Here is a 17,499-nt window from a genome sequence, read left to right as displayed (position 1 = left end):
AGGAGGCGTGGGTTCAATCCCTGGTGGAGGAATTAAGATCCCACACGCTGTGCAGCATGGCCAAAATAAATAAATAAATAATAAAAAGTCATTTTAAAAAGCATAGCAGAGACAACATTGCATAGTATTTTATTTATATAGAATATAAAAACTTTAAATAACAACACAGAAACAAAAATTTAGACATGATTTTTATTTAGTGAACAGACGTGCTTACCTGCTTGTAAATTCATTCTATGGACTACCAGAGGAGAAAGCAGTGTGTACATCTGGCACACTGTTGGACCTGGTTCTTTCCCTTTTTAAATCCAACCAAAATTGAAAACCCTAAAAATGCACCCAGATAGGTTGTTGTGATTAGTAATATAGTAATACTCCCTAGTTAGCACTGGAAATTTTTCTTTAATCTTAATCCTCATGATAAACATAATGTCTTTTTATCATTCTTCAGTATAAGAATTAAATGCAATCATTTATTCTCTTCATTGTTCAAGTTTAATTCAATTATTGATTCACAGTTTTGAAAAGCAAATGGATCTTTTTTTTTAAATATTTATTTATTTATTTGGTTGTGCCGGGCCTTAGTTGCGGCATTCAGTCTCCTTAGTTGTGGCATTAGAACTCTTAGTTGCGACATGCATGTGGGATCTAGTTCCCTGGCCAGGGATCGACCCCTGCATTGGGAGTGCGGAGTCTTAACCACTGCACCACCAGGGAAGTCCCTCAAATGGATCTTTTATTCAAACATTTTTCTTTCAAGCTTCATATTTTCCTCGAAAAAGTAATGATTATGACCTTGAGAGAAAATCAAAATGTAACAACAATGCATATCTCTAACTTTATAACCTTCCATTCTATGTGTTACAATTATGTTGGGAACATACAGCAGCTAGAATTACCTTCTTTATAAGAAAAATTTAAAGACTTTGGAATGAACATCCTTTTGATGGAATGCTGGTGCCTCTGAGATTACCTGATCCTAGAAAGATGTGTGCCTTTGGCTTCGACTAGGCTATTTTAGAACTCTATAGAAATAAACTTTAACTTGTAGAAAACTCATAGCAATGCAAGTAAGTCTTGCATTTGACATGTACATAAATCCTGTTCAGCGAAGGTTTAACTGAACCGCTGGAACAAGAGGATCCATTTCCCAACTGGCTTTTCCATTCCCATGCCTGGTGCTTTGGCCACGATGGCTGGAAGGCTGGACTCAGCTGGTGCCGTTGACCACAGAACTTACATGTGGTCTCTTGTGTGGCTTGGGATTCTAAGAACAAAGCAACTGTGTCTCAGGAGAAAGCAGCCAGAGACCAAGCATTCCAAGGGACCAAAACTGAAGCTGCAAGGCATTTTTGACCCAGCCTTGGTAGAATTTGCACATCATCACCTCCACCCCATTTTATTGGTTACAAGAGAATCACTAAGGCCAGCCAGGGCTTCAAGTGGAGGGGAATTCGACCCCATCTCTTGATGAATTACAGCCATCTTTTAAAACCACCACGTCTTTTGGAATCCTTGAATGTGTTTGACATGTTAAAATATATCATGATTTTCCTCCAAAATTGTACTTAAGAATGTCCCAAAATCAGTTAAACATGCACTTTTATTATCCGAATACCATGTCCAAATATATCTGCCAAATGAGACAGTTTTTCAATCCAAGAAATCTACATCTTATTTCTGAGTGTATGTATTATGCTTAGCTTAGTATTTTACCTTCTGGCAACCAGGAATTCCACCGTGTACGTAAGTGGATATAGCCAGCTCCAACATCTGAACAAAATATGTCTAAAGGTTTTGCTCACTGGCATTTCATTTGATTTCAATAAATTTGTGAGGTTCAAGTAAAATTTCTTTAGGTGCCAAAGCTTCATGATGAATAAACCATGGTTGTTAGTCCTTTTTTGTGGTCATATTTGTTGTCTAAGCTTGTAATTCTTCTACAGTTTTCCAATTTAGACAGCTGAATTAACAATATATTTTCAGGCTTCCCTGGTGGCTCAGTGGTTAAGAATCTGCCTGCCAATGCTGGGGACACGGGTTCGATCCCTGGTCCGGCAAGATCCCCCATGCCACAGAGCAACTAAGCCCGTGCTCCACAACTACCGAGCCTGCGCTCTAGAGCCCGCGTGCCACAATTACTGAAGCCCGTGAGCCACAACTACTGAGCCTGCGAGCCACAACTACTGAAGCCCGCGCACCTAGACCCCATGCTCCGCAATAAGAGAAGCCACCACAATGAGAAGGCCGTGCACTGCAACAAAGAGTAGCCCCCACTCGCTGCAGCTAGAGAAAGCCCGCACACAGCAATGAAGACCCAACGCAGCCATAAATAAATAAATAAATTTATTTATTTTAAATATATATATATATTTTTTCCAACTCAGAGATCATATCTAATCCAGTTGCGAGTGAAATTAAACACCACAAAAAAAATCCTTTTGTAGGAACAAAATTGTGTTATTTGTAATGAGGTGGATGGACCTAGAGTCTGTCATACGGAGTGAAGTAAGTCAGAAAGAGAAAAACAAATACCATATGCTAAAGCGCATATATGGAATCTAAAAAAAAACGGTACTGATGAACCTAGTGGCAAGGCAGAAATACTCAGACGTAGAGAACGGACTTGAGGACACGGGGAGAAGGAAGGGTAAGCTGGGACGAAGTGAGAGAGTAGCGCTGACATATGTACACTACCAAATGTAAAATAGATAGCTAGTGGGAAGCAGCCGCATAGCACAGAGAGATCAGCTCGGTGCTTTGTGACCACCTAGAGGGGTGGGATAGGGAGGGTGGGAGGGAGGCTCAAGAGGGAGGGGATATGGGGATATATATATATGTATAGCTGATTCACTTTGTTGCACAGCAGAAACTAACACAACATGGTAAAGCAATTATACTCCAATAAATATATTTTTTTAAAAAGAAAAAAATCCTTTTGTCACTCGTATCCAATCTAATTGAAAGTGTTGGAAATTTATATCAGTGTTTTTATCAAGCTGAATCACAAACTCTGTATCAGACTATAATTGCATTAAAGCGTTGCTTCCCTATGTTCTGCAGTAGTACGGATTTGGTGAGATATTCTGAGATACTAAGAGGTTTAATTTTCAACTTGTCAGCTGATGTATCATTTTACCCTCAAAAGTCATATGTCCTATTCCATACATACTGGAAGAATAATTGTTAGCAGTTGTGTGACCCGTTTTCCTTTTTGCCACTTAATGTGTTGTTAAATAGATTATTAGAAGTCTCTTTCATTCATAGCAGATGACAACTTAGAAATCATTGATAAATTTATGTATTTTCCCTTCGGAAACGTGAGGGACTTATTGACAGGTTACCATGTTATTTTCTCGGGTGTGTTTTTAATTTTGAAGATTTTAAGTTTTCGTTTGTAAAAATTTCATCACAAATTATATGTTGTCTCTCATTTTTGTTAAGCTTTGCATATTTTATTAAATCACACTTAAATAATGTTCATTATAAGACTTTGCATCTACTTCGTCCTTTTCAGAATGCAGCTCAAATAAAATAAAAATTTTTATTGGTTAGTATTTTTCTCAATATTGTCATGTTTACACTTCCAGATCGAGAAGTTGAACTTGAACATACCTCTACATTTTTCCCATCATCTTCCTTCTACTAATAATGATAAAACAACCCAGTATAAGAGCGATGTATATTAGTTCAATTAAAATGTTATAATAGGGACTTCCATGGTGGTGCAGTGGTTAAGAATTTGCCTGCCTATGCTGGAGACACGGGTTTGGTCCCTGGTCTGGGAAGATCCCACATGCTGCGGAGCAACTAAGCCCATGAGCCACAACTACCGAGCCTCCGCTCTAGAGTCTGCAAGCCACAACTACTGAGCCCATGTGCCTAGAGCCCGTGCTTCACAACAAGAGAAGCCGCCGCAATGAGAAGCCTGTGCACCACAATGAAGAGTAGCCCCTGCTCGCCGCAACTAGAGAAAGCCCGCGCGCAGCAACGAAGACCCAATGTAGCCAAAAAAAAAAAAAAAAAAAAAGTTATAATAGCCACCAACTGGGGAAAAAATGTCAGATAACTTTCTTCCCCCAAAATACTCTGAATACTAATTAAATAATACTCAGTTGAGAGTCTTCACAATTTCCTGACCCAAATAAAACACTGCGGTTCTTCACAACTAACTGCACATTATAATATACAATTAAACTGTACAACATTAACGTCCTGATAGGAAATTGATCAAGTTAGCCATCATATACCAGAAAACTGAAGGAGATGCCCAGGGCCAGCTACATAATTTGCAGGGCCCAGTGCACAATGAAAATGTAGGACCCTGCTTGGACATAAGTCAATCCCCCATTTCCAAGGGCCCATCACCCCAACCCACGTCAGACAGGTGCGCCCAGTGGAATGTGGCAGCAGTCGAGAGACAGGGGCAGAAATGGGGAAACCAGGTGACCCAGTGCACCTGGGGTGGCGTGGAGGGGTGGCTGAGAACCTGTCCCAGAGAGGCAGGGAGGCGATGAGACATAGACACCGTGGAAGGCAGGTCATGTATGAGCCGAGGCTCCAAGCCCCCAGTGCCTGCTTCATTGTCCCATCTGACTTCACTGATACAACACAAATTCAAAGATTAAATTAATAAGAATTTCAAAACAGTGACAGCAAAGCATTAGATTCCAAGTACAGGACACTTCTGTGTGTTGGGCCCTGAACAATGGCACTGGTGGCACCCCCATGAAGCCAGCCCTGGAGAGGGCAGTGAGCAAAAGAGTGAATGATGTTCCCAGCTAACTCACCCCATCTCACACAGCTAGCTGGTCCTCACATGGTTGCCATGACAGCTGTTTGGGGATGAAGGGTATGTGATGCCCTCTCCTAATCTTTTTTTTTTCTTTCATGTCATGACCAACTTATCACATCTAAGGGCTTATCTCTCTTAGGGCCTGTCCTCACGAGGTGAGAAGTGTCAGGAAAGCAACCTGGTACAGCAGCAAGAATGGGACCAGGAGTCAGACAACGCAGGTTGTCTCCCTCTAACCTTCCACACCATGGGCGCGTCCCTTCATCACTCTGGGCCTCTGCTTCCTATTGCTAAATTCCTCATGTTATAATGGTGGCTTCCTTATTATTATTATTAATGAAAGGGTTAGACTAGGTCACCTCTAACATTGCCTCCAGCTCTGTTTCTGGGAGAAGGAAACAATGCAAATAGATGTTTGGCAAAAGGCGTTTGGCCTCTTGACTGTTTTATCTCCCTTTTCAGTGGACTGGTTGTAATCAGTATAATTTGATTTATCAAAGCCATATCTGAGCTGTTTGGTGTGGTGTTGTCACCACATAAAAGACAAAAGTAAGGAGGTGTGAGTAATTTGGATGTGTGTAGGCAAAGGAAGCTCTCATTTCCTTAGGGCCCAGAGCAGATAGGCTAATTCTGTGACTCCAGATTTTAAAATAACAATAATTAGTACCTGTGACAGTTCTTTTATCTAAGGTGCTCATAGGGCTTTGTTGTCTTTAACCCATTAATTCACCTGCCTCAAGCCATCAGGGGGTCAGGAGGAATCTCCTCAGCAGACTAGCACACCAGTAACTCAAACCTCACAACAGTGAGGAATGCCATGACTAAAGGCCAGTCAGAACTGGGTGGGAGGAGAGACAGGGTCACCAAAATAGTCCTCTTGGAAGAACTAAATGCGAAATCTTCCTGTTGCTCTCCTAACAGCAATTTCACAGCTCACAGGGTCTTTTGGGTGAATCCTCCTGGATGTCACATTTTAGCATCTGGAAAATTCCTTTACGCTTAACGTAAACTTTAGATTAGCTTTTACAGCTTCAGACAGACCGTGATTATGCCCAAAGCAAGTAAAGGGGAGGACTCTTCTCCCTAGAATCATCTTCTCTCAGAGGAAAAAAAAAGCTTTTTAAAGTTAGGGAATCTTGGGACTTCCCTGGTGGCGCAGTGGTTAAGAATCCGCCTGCCAATGCAGGGGACACAGGTTTGAGCCCTGGTCCAGGAAGATCCCACATGCTGTGGAGCAACTAAGCCCGTGCGCCACAACTACTGAGCCTGCGCTCTAGAGCCCTCAAGCCACAACTGCTGAGCCCAGGTGCCACAACTACTGAAGCCCGCGTGCCTAGAGCCCGTGCTCCACAACAAGAGAAGCCACCGCAATGAGAAGCCCGCGCACCACAAAGAAGAGTAGCCCCCGCTCACCTCAACTAGAGAAAGCCTGCGCACAGCAACAAAGACCTAATGCAGTCATAAATAAATAAGTTTTAAAAAATAAAAAATAAAGTTAAAGAGCCTTTATATGATAGAACACCACTGCAGAATGAATTTGCCCAGGGTTTGTTAAGATTCTGATTTACTTGCAGGTGGTTTCCATTTAAAAGCATTGGTTGGAAAACCACACTGCTAAAAAGTACCTTCACATGGCCTGGAATTCTATCATTAGAATCCTTCAATTAATCAACCCATCCATCACCTAGGAGGTGCTCCCCACAGGGCCAGGTGCTATGGGGACATAAAATGTGGAGCCTAACCTCCAAGCAACTACAAGTCTAATCAAGGGGATGAGACCACTACAAATAAAAGTAATTAATAGATGTATTATTTAACTTCATTTATTGCTTATAGTTATTAATAAATTGATTAATACAAATAAAATGGGAAGAAAATATTATTTCCATAATTTTGGACAACACAGATCCTACATGTTGTAGAGTTCCTGGCAGGAGTGATCAGTGAGGGCCAGAGTGATCAGGGAAGCTCACAGAGGAGGTAAGATGAACTAGACCTCAGATGTAGGGAAAGTATATTTGGGTAGGAAGCAGGATCAATGGGAATTGAGCACAGGGGATAAGTGGGAGGAAAGCAAACGGTAGTTCAGGACAGGGACAACCCCTAAGAGAAGGCAAGCAGATGGGAGCGAGAAAACCAACGTGAATAAAACACAGGGTCAGCAGACCTGAAGGAGATATGGTTGGATGGGGGAGGGAGGGGCCAGTTCACAGGGACACTTGAAACCACGCTAACAAGCACTGATTGGGGTCTTCAGGAGTCCTCTGTCAAATGCAAATATCCATATATTCAATATCCTGTAATAAACCATAACAGAAAAGAACATGAAAAAGAACATATATAAACAGCAAAGATATATATATCTCTGAACCACTTTGCTGTATACCAGAATCTAACATAACATTGTAAATCAACTATACTTCAATTTTTTAAAATTAATTGTGGATAACTAATAGGGACCTAATATCTAGCACAGGGAACTCTACTCAATACTCTGTAATAGCCTATTCGGGAAAGGAATCTAAAAAAAGAATGGATATATGTATAACTGATTCACTTTTCCGTACAGCACAAACTAACACAACATTGTAAATCAACTATACCCCGATAAAAAATTTTAAAAAATAAAATTAAAATAATAGTTCATTTAAAAAATGAAAGCAAGGAAAACCTCCAAACATTTTTTTAAAAGGCAAATATCCAGGAAAAGAACCAAGGAGTTAAGTAAATTTGAAGGGGAGCTTGGGGGGTGGCCTGCAGTCAGTATAGCCTGGACCCTGTACTGCGCGCTCTATTATACGTCACCACAGAGAAAAAGAATATGTTATACCAATATCAGCTGGAACTTTTAACTGCAAGTTCTTCTATCTTGGGCCCTGGGAAAGCCCCAATGGAATGAGACCGAGAAAGAGTACGTTCTGATGGGGGTGAGGAGAGCAAGGAGAGCGGGAAATTATACCAAAGGCTTTGGCAATCCCGGAAGAACTGGTCCAGGTAGGGACCCCACCTGATGGGCAGCCGAAGCCTGAGGAAGCACCTCCACAGGAGAGGAAAAGAAACGGGCAGAGCAGAGAAGACAAATTTCCCCTAATTCACGCTGATGCCAACCACTGGCCCTTTTGATGTGTGTGACCCTTCTTTACGGCCCAGTAAACATCTTGTTCCTCTGGGATGGATGCTTTTTTGGGTCTTATGATCAAGATGTGGGGAAGACTGGAGATGGCTTTTTAGGGAGCAGGTCAGAAGAAGAACGAAGTGTCCTCACGTGAGCCCAACAGAGGGCCTCTCGCAGCCTCCAGGTCACATGGGAGGCTGTGGGGAGGGGGCGGTCTTTCCTAAAGGCACACCCCTTTATAGGCCCTGCAGGAACCCGAGTGCGGGCCTCCATCCTTCTGCCCGTTTGGGGAGAGATTAAAGACGCTGAGGTTGTCTCCTTCTTACTCATTGGCAGTTACAACCTCGCAGCCACTACAGTCTCAGCCTCCAGCGTGCACGCAGAGGAGGTAAGTGGGACTGAAGGGGCCATGCCCTCAGCTGTCAGCCTGGGTCACTCCAGGTAGCTGGCTTGGGAATAGCTGAAGGAGAGTAGAGCTAGGGGTATTCAGCTGCAAGGTACTTGTTTCCAAATGAATATATGTGATGTTTTTCTAGACAACCCCAGGCAAGGCGTAGAGTTTGGTGCTAAACTCTCCAAAAAGTTAATCGAAGGCAGAGACCTTTTTGTAAAATTCTTCGACAGACCAACAGTGGGTATTTAACTGTAATGCGCTGTCTTGGATTGACTTGAATTAAAAGAAGGAAGAGTCATTAAAATGACTGGGAAAAATCATCTGCCTGTCTCCTTCGAGCAGTGCCTCATGTCTTGAATGATCAAATGGTCCATTCATGTTGACAACCCTTGTTCTGCAGCCTGCTATAACTGGAGTCCTAACCATCATGCGAACGTTGTCACATGCCCGATTTTTATGAAAAAGATCCTGCCTTAGCCCTCAAAAAGCCTTGGTGGAAATTATGACATGAAAATTCATGAGTTTTCTGGAGCCCCTAAGCGAAGATGGTTCTCCTTTCCCAGCAGGATAGAGCTAGGATAGTTTGGAGGGGTTGATAGTTTTGAGCTATTTCATTCAGTAGGTCCAGGTGTCTTCATGTGGGAATCAGAGATATTATAGCGTCCTGCCCAAGACTACCCAACAGGGGTTCTTGAGGGTGCAGGTAAAGTTATAAAGTTATGTTTGTTCCTTTTTTTTTTTTTTGGCACAGGAACAAAAGACCATTCTCGTGAGGTCCACCTACAAGTCACCATGAATGAGGACTGCGAAGAGTCCACTGGGGACTGTTACTTCCTCTGTGACACCGTGGGAGCATGGGGCATTGTTCTGGAGTTCCTGGCATCAATTGGCATAGCAGTTATGGTTTTGCCACCCTGGCATTTCTCTTCCTCATGAGAAGGGTTCAAGACCACAGCCAGTGGAATGTCCTCCCCACCCAGTTCCTCTTCCTCCTGGGTGAGCTGGGGCTCCTCAGCCTTGCTTTTGCCTTCCTCATCCAGCTCAACGAGCAGACTGCCCCCCTCCGCTACTTTCTCTTTGGGGTCCTCTTTGCTGTCTGTTTCTCGTGCCTCTTGACTCATGCCTCCAACCTGGTGAAGCTGGTCTGGGGTCAAGTGTCCTCCTCTTGGACGACAATTCTGTGCATTGCTATTGGTGTCAGCCTGTTGCAGACGATCATCGCCACTGAGTATGTGACTCTCATCGTGACCAGAGGTACGATGTTTATGGATATGACACCCTGTCAACTCAACGTGGACTTCGCGGTCCTCCTGGTTTATGTGCTCTTCCTGCTGGCCCTCACGTTCTTCGTCTCCAAAGCCACCTTCTGTGGGCCGTGTGAGGATTGGAAGCGGCGCGGAAGGCTCATCTTCCTCACCGCACTCATCTCCATCATCATCTGGGTGGTGTGGATCTCCATGCTCATGAGAGGCAACCCAATGGGACGACCCTGTCCTCTGCATCGCCCTGGTCACCCATGCGTGGGTTTTCCTGCTGCTGTACATCATACCAGAGCTGTGCTTTCTCGAGAGATCGTGTCAGCAGGATTGCCCTCTGCAAGGCAATGCCTGCCCACTCCCAGCTTAGGAACGCAGCTTCAGAGCGGAGAATCAGCAGCTCTCAAGAGGTACTTTCCTGGGGAGCTCGGGGAGGCTCTCCCGTAAGAGAAGCAGGAGGAAAAACAGGGCAAGAGGAAAGAAAAGGGAATGGTCAGAATTTAGGTGGGTGACGACATAGCTCAAGCCTGGAGACGGGGACACTCAGAGTCAAGGTTAAACTTTTCTGAATAATCAGTTCCTCCGAAATACAGAGATTTATGGGGAGAGGCCAAGACAGAAATGACTCAAAGGCCCTAAATAGAAAGGGTGTGGCTCTGAGTATTCATGCTGGATAAAGAAAGGCACCCACTATAAAATGAGTTCACCAGCCCCAAATTAGGCGTGGGCCATGCCATTGCATGACACATCATGCTAAGTGCAGATGTTCTGGCCATCAAGTGCAAGAGCAGCCCTGGCACCAGTGACTGACATTTTTCAGATTTAAGTCTCAAAGCCGACTTGCCCAGATATCATAACAGACTGATCTGTACGACTCATCACCTCATTAGAGTCTCAAAGCCCAACAACTTCTGGATTCCTACTTTGTAAAGCATTCACTCCTTGAAAGCCTTCGAGGTTTACACAAAGTGACAGGAGGAGCCATGAAGTCAGAATCTGAGCAAGAGTCTCAGATGTGTCATAAGTAATAGAAATAAAGAACTTGCTTATGTGACATTTTCATAATATTTCTGGGTCGGATTTGTATCCTTATATAAGACCAAGCCACCTGACTATATACTGTTAGAGAATAAAATATATTATCCATGATAACAAGGAGGCTTGGACCCCAACAAACTGGGGGAATTAGTGGCTAATTTCAGTTATCTGGAAATACGTCAAAATGCATTAATCGCTTTCTGAAATATCTGGCCTATTATTCATAACCCAGCATCACAGTTTTACATCAAATTTTGTGTCTTAATAGGCATCTGATTTCTCACAGTGTATTGCTAATGTGCAAAGATGATGTTATTTTATATATTGTATAGCACACGTTATGCTCACCAGGCTCAAAAACATGAATAGAAGGTTTCCTTTTAAATCAGACACTTTTCTGAGCTGTAATCTATGGCTAATTACATACTCAAATTCAATCCTGTTCAGATGGAAGCATCCATTAATTCTTTTCAGTTCAGTTGACCACGAGTTGGAAATTGACACTATACATCCTTCTTTCAAGAGTTTTTCATTGCTTTTGATGATGTGAGGTTTGGGGCAGAATTGCAGAGTCTATCTTTCTTTTTTTTTTTTTTTTGTGGTACGCGGGCCTCTCATTGCCGTGGCCTCTCCCGTTGCAGAGCACAGGCTCCGGACGCGCAAGCTCAGCGGCCATGGCTCACGGGCTCAGCCGCTCCGCAGCATGTGGGATCTTCCGGGACCGGGGCATGAACCCGTGTCCCCTGCATCGTCAGGCGGACTCTCAACCACGGCGCCACCAGGGAAGCCCGGGTCTATCTTTCTTGAAACTACTTCTTATAGTTCTCACCGAAAAACAGGATAAAACTTCCTCTGTTTGCTTTGTTGCTGTTATGTTTCCAGGAAACAAAAGTCAGAGAGAGAGAGAGAAAGTTCTTAGAGTTTCATAATACCCAAAACCCACTGGGACTTGTAATGATCAATTTTCCATACGCCCAAAAGACTAGGCAGGTGTTTAAAGTGTTCTAAGAAGTGTCTTAGTGGAAAAGCAAGAGCTTTCAAAAGCACAGTGTTTCCTTATAACTATCCTTATTACTGGAGCATGGTTAGAAAATCCATTTCTGCCAGTGATAGTCATTGTCAACGTAGCTCAATATTTTGTGGCAGAAAAAAAATCGATAGTGTAGAAAAGAACATATAGATTGCTCTCCAAAACTAGGCAGAATAACCAGAAACTTAAGCTTAGAGAAGGAAATCAGAATTTAGGTCACCTAGAAAAAGTACAAATATCAAAAATTAGAAGAAAGATTAAAACGCAAGAAAAAGTACAGGATGACACCTAGCTAGGAAAAACATACAAAGAGATACAAAATAAATAAGAGTCAGACCAGTACAGTATAATAACAGTAATAAAAAAAAATCCTAAGTGTTGCTGTAGGTCGTGAGCTGACAGTGGGAGCGCAGCTCATGGCTGTCTGTTTTTGTTTGCCCGAGAAACAATCGTAGAGCTGTGTAAACAGACAAGTGGTCAGCTGGAACAATCAGGCCATTGTTCTCAGCACCTGTCAGTCTCTGACAAGAATACCCTTTCCAGCACTGAGATCCACTGATGAGAAGTGTGGGAGAGGCTGGGTGGAAAACCACAGAGATGATGAAGGGGTTATAACGTCAGACCTACATGGAAGGGTTAGGACAATGAAACTGAGATGGTAGTTCTTAAGCTCTATGTGGCTTTCTCATGGACATTCAGGTTCTCTCTAAATTCTGTACTGAAACACAACAGTCCATGAGGTGTGCATCTCTCATGTGACTCTTCTGATTCATAGCTATGACTCCAGTCACATAATTATTTGATTTACCACTGGGTTGTGAGACCAGAATTATTCCGTTGAAAGAAGAGTTAGACAAGAGGGGATTAGCAGGGAATTTCACACGTATGAATACCTCTCTCCAAGAGGTTGCTGTCCTGCTTTCTGTCTCCAGCTAAAGACGGAAATAGACTCAAATCGAAGCACAAAGCATTTAGATTAAATACGAAACTAAGAGTTGGTACACACTGAAATAGATGAGCAAAGCGGATTAAGGACTTCATTTCCTTGGAAGTCTTTCAAAAGATTAGTCTTTATCTCTCGGAAGTGGTTTAGGGACTTAGTTCGAAGATATAAAAACATCTTGATGGAGAATGAAATCAGGCATATTACTACAAAACACCAAACAAATGGGTATAAATATTCTTTGCCCCATGTTATAAATGTGTTTCTTAAAAACTAGACTGGGGCTTCCCTGGTGGTGCAACGGTTGAGAATCTGCCTGCCGATGCAGGGGACACGGGTTCGTGCCCCGGTTCGGGAAGATCCCACATGCCGCGGAGCGGCTGGGCCCGTGAGCCATGGCCGCTGAGCCTGCACGTCCGGAGCCTCTGCTCTGCAACGGGAGAGGCCACAACAGTGAGAGGCCCGCGTACCGCCAAGAAAAAAAAAAAAAACTGTAGTCTGATTGAACTTTTAAAATCAATTGCTCTTTTAACTGAGAATTTTAAATGTGATATAATTTGCAAAGACCTTAAATATAGACTATCAGCTATGAATCTTTGTTTATGAAGGGAAACTCCTGTTCTAATTATTGTCTGCTTTATCTGTTTTAGATGAATTAGAATATCGTTATATCAAGTTTGCTAAAAGCAAGACCCCTGTATGTTTTAAAGGATCACATAATTGTGGGCATTTTTTCTATCCTGTGTTTAAATATCTACAGACAAATCTAGTATGATTTTTTGAAGGTATTAAGACAGAAATAATGAGGCTATGAAATGTAAAAATGGGTCAATGAATATCAAATGATGTAAAACGAGAGAAAAATGTTCTTGCAAACAGAGGTCCTTCAGATTGTTTTCCTTACAGCAAGTACTAGGCATACCAAGTTCTGGCAAACATAGCCTTTTTTTGGACAATTCTCAACATTTTTTGCTTCAAGGTGCCCACCTTACTAGGAGAAACCAAATTTGGATGGTCCCAGGCGGTGTCATTTTTGTTTGGTCTTTCAGGGGGGACAAGCCTGAAAACCTCTCTTTGTCACCCTCTAGAGCTACAGGTCACAAAGAGTGAACTGGCGTAAAGTACAGAAGAAGACGTGGTCTGGGCAAGATTTGCTTGGTGTGAGGACAGACCAGGCAAGGATAATGACATTCTCCTTGTCATTATGCTTGGGTGACAGCAGAAAGGGTGCAGACCCTGTCCTCACATGCCCTGTCTTCGAGGCTCAGCTCTGCTTCTTACCAACGTTGAGACCCAACCAAGCTCCCCAGCCTCTGGGAGCTTAGGCTCCTCGTAATGAAGTGATGGTCACAGTGTCCCTGCCCCCTCCAGGTATCAATGTAAGGTCTTACTTACTCAGCTCGGATCCATACCAGGAGCTGGTGGCAGGATTAATAGAGAGAAACACTCGACTTTTTGGTAAATTCATGAACAATAACTCAAGTTGGAGAACTAGGCTTCTCTGATTATGATCTGGTCTGATGAGAGTATTGGAGGAACACGGGTTACCAAGGGGCTGAGTGGGAAGGAGCCTTGTTATGCTGCAAGGCACAAAGTTAAACCAAGGATTCAGCTCATTTCTGCTGAAAGAAGAATGTTTTATTTTCACGGGATTCAATCCCTCTAAAAAACACCAGTAGGAGAAGGATGTCGGAGCTTCGATTATAACTATACCACCAACACCACCGCCAATAATAATATACAAAGGGAAGCACTATGGTGCTTTCTATACTTCATGTCCTATTCCAAGGGCTTTATAGATATTGATAGATTTAATCTTCAAAGCAACCGTATGAGATAGATTGACTATTATGATCATCATGAAACTCCCATCAGGAAACAGAGGCAACGAAACATTAAGGAACTTGACCGCAGGTAACGCAGCTAACAAGTGAGAGGGCAGAACAGTCCATGCTCTCAGCGCTGCAGCCACCAAGCAGGAACAAAATGACACGGCTACGTCCCAGACCATCAAAGGACAACTATGTATCGAGCAAGGACCTGGTCTAAGAGACAGACACAGCTCCTGTCTTCACGGAGCTCACAGGCTTGTTGAGGAGACAGATATTAAACAACCATGTGTGATTATTCTACGACAGTATAAAATGGTCTTTAAAAATTATGTCCAGTTTTTTTCTTTTTCTTTGGCCACACGGCACAGCCTGCGGGATCTTAATTCCCAGATCAAGGGTCGAAACCATGCCCCCTGCAGTGGAAGTGCAGAGCCCGAACAACTGGACCGTCAGGGAATTCCCTATGTCCAGTTTTTAAAATTGAACCAAAGCTTGCAGAGTATCAAGCCTAAAGGGACTTTAGAGACGATGTAGTGAAGGCCTTTTATTTTACTGCTGAAGACAGTGAGATGCCCAAGGTCATGAAGGTACAAAGACCCTGACCCCGTGCTAATGCACTCTCTGTAGAAAGTGATGAGGAGCCTTCAGCCTCTTCAGTTACTAAACACAGATGTGCTTCTCCTGAGCACACAAATGTGATCCCTAGGCAACCTTCCTCAGAAGCTCACAGATTAGGGGCTTCCCTGGTGGCGCAGTGGTTGAGAGTCCGCCTGCCGATGCAGGGGACACGGGTTAGTGCCCTGGTCTGGGAGGATCCCACATGCCGCGGAGCGGCTGGGCCCGTGAGCCATGGCCGCTGAGCCTGCGCGTCCGGAGCCTGTGCTCCGCAACGGGAGAGGCCACAACAGTGAGAGGCCCGCGTACCGCAAAAAAATAAAAAATCACAGATTAAAACACACACACACACACACACACACACCCCCTCAGTGGAGAATTCCTTTTCAAAGGGTCAGGAGCCTCTTTGCAAGCCATTGAGTCTCTTAGTCCTCCTGTGCTGTTTCCAGGTAAATCCGTGACACTAAGCCAGCCCTTCCCTCCTTTGACTTTCAGCCCAAGACAGTGATGGAGCTGAGGAGGAAGTAGCAGTAACTGAATATGGTACCCCCAACTCAGCAGCAGGTAGATGTGCTCATCTGCATTCTCCAGGGAAGCACAGAGCAACTCACTCCTTCCTTAGGAGAGCAGTCAGTCTTCATCTCCAGCAGCTGTACTGACCTGAGCGAGGAGAGGCAGGGCAGCGTCATCCCTCCAGGCATGGGAGCTTGAGCCATCCGGACTGAATCCACACCGGGGCAGTGCAGTAAAGCTAAATCCTCTGCAGGAGGCCCTCCCAATCCCCCATGGCGCTATATTCTGATGCAGGTGAATGTCCCTGAAAGAAAAGGCAGCTTGAAGGGTTTGTGTGAGGGTGAAGAGATGCAAGCTCACGGCTTTTTGCCTTGGGGACAACAGGGGATTATGAATATGTATGAGTGTCAGATCTGTTCTTATTATCAGTTGTCTAAATGTATCCTCTGGGCCATGTTGGCTGCCTCTCGGAGTCATTGTCTAGCTCCAGCAGCCCAGGCTGCCCCGAGAACTGGGCTGGGTCTGTCAGCATCATCTGGACGCCCAGATGGATGTACCAATTTTTTTAAATTATTATTATTATTTTTTATGGTACGTGGGCCTCTCACTGCTGTGGCCTCTCCCGTTGCGGAGCACAGGCTCTGGATACGCAGGCTCAGCGGCCATGGCTCACGGGCCCAGCCGCTCTGTGGCATGTGGGATCCTCCCGGACCGGGGCACGAACCCGCGTCCCCCGCATCGGCAGCCGGACTCTCAACCACTGCGCCACCAGGGAAGCCCAGGTGTACCAATTTTAATCCTTGCCTGCAAAAACAGAGGGACACTGCTGAGTAGGACTGGAAGTAACTTGGATTTGTGCCGTGATGGCTTGAAGACACACAAATCCAAACAGCTAAAAATACCACTTTGGGACACAATTGTTTTATTATAAGGATCACAAGTCACTAAGATCCGAGAGGGAAAGCCATGCTCAGGCTGTTTGTTCAATGAACTGTGCTAGGCAACTCTAACTAGGTTAAACCCTCTGGTCTGTTATCTGAGAATTTGCCTTTTCCTGGAATGACACACAGACCAGGACATAGCTATATCATTTGCTGTAATTAATCCTCCAGAGGGCCTTTACACGATGAGAAAATCTTTACTATCCCCACCAAGAATTTCTCGGATTATTTTCAGTTTCCAGTAATCCTGCAAAAACATTCTTGTTAATGGCTAAGAGGGAAGATGGTAAAGTAGTTGTGATATGGATAGGCTCAACATTTTTTTCTTTTTTTTATTTTCAAAAGGTTAAATGATGGTGAAATGATAATATTTCAAGCATAGTTTTGGAGAGTATTATCCCCTATGTTGCCTCAGAAAGCTGATGGTGGCATTTCTTCTTTTGCAGACTGTTGATCCCACACAGGAGGATTTCATCCCTTGGGCTAAAGTAAGCCCTCAGCAAGATGCAGAATTATAAAGTCCACAGGAAACATGGGTAGTGAAAACCCAGCAGATCATCCTAACGTAGCCCTGATGGGCCACTGGGAAGCCCATCTGCCAGCGAAACATCGGCTCATCCTTCCTTCCCTGCCACACAGTCCTCTCCATCCATCTGGACCCTTCATCAGGACACTGCCCCTTCAAGCATAATTACAATCTTGCTGGCCACCCTACCGTGACTATGTGTCTCTTTCTTCATTCTTTTTCTTTTTTTTTTTTTTTTGTCTGGGTTGGGTCCTCGTTGCACGCGGGATCTTTGTTCCGGCGCTGGAGCTCAGTAGTTGTGGCACACAGGCTTAGTTGCCCCACGGCATGTGGGATCTTAGTTCCCCGACCAGGGATCGAACCCGCCTCCCCTGCATTGGAAGGCGGATTCTTAACCACTGGACCACCAGGGGAGTCCCTCTTACTTCATTCATGTAACTGAAAGATTCCCTTCCCTAGTAATGCTAGGACAAATTGACACCTCTTACTAAAGGGACCGAA

General features: G+C 44.0%; 1 protein-coding gene across 1 annotated transcript; it reads left to right on the top strand.

Moving 5' to 3' along the window:
- The first annotated feature begins 9,032 nt into the window (after nt 1-9,032).
- Nucleotides 9,033-17,179, top strand: GPRC5D (G protein-coupled receptor class C group 5 member D). The gene is given in 5 exon segments (XM_004281169.3): nt 9,033-9,211; nt 9,214-9,781; nt 9,783-9,970; nt 15,514-15,570; nt 16,908-17,179. Coding segments are annotated over 5 exon segments (1,011 nt in total). The 5' UTR covers nt 9,033-9,096; the 3' UTR covers nt 16,991-17,179.
- The last annotated feature ends 320 nt before the right edge of the window (nt 17,180-17,499 follow it).

This window comes from Orcinus orca, chromosome 11 (genome assembly GCF_937001465.1).
Source record: "Orcinus orca chromosome 11, mOrcOrc1.1, whole genome shotgun sequence".
NCBI lineage: Eukaryota > Metazoa > Chordata > Mammalia > Artiodactyla > Delphinidae > Orcinus > Orcinus orca.
The sequence above is the reverse complement of the archived record's forward strand: the minus strand, read 5'-3'. Positions and strand labels throughout refer to the sequence as shown.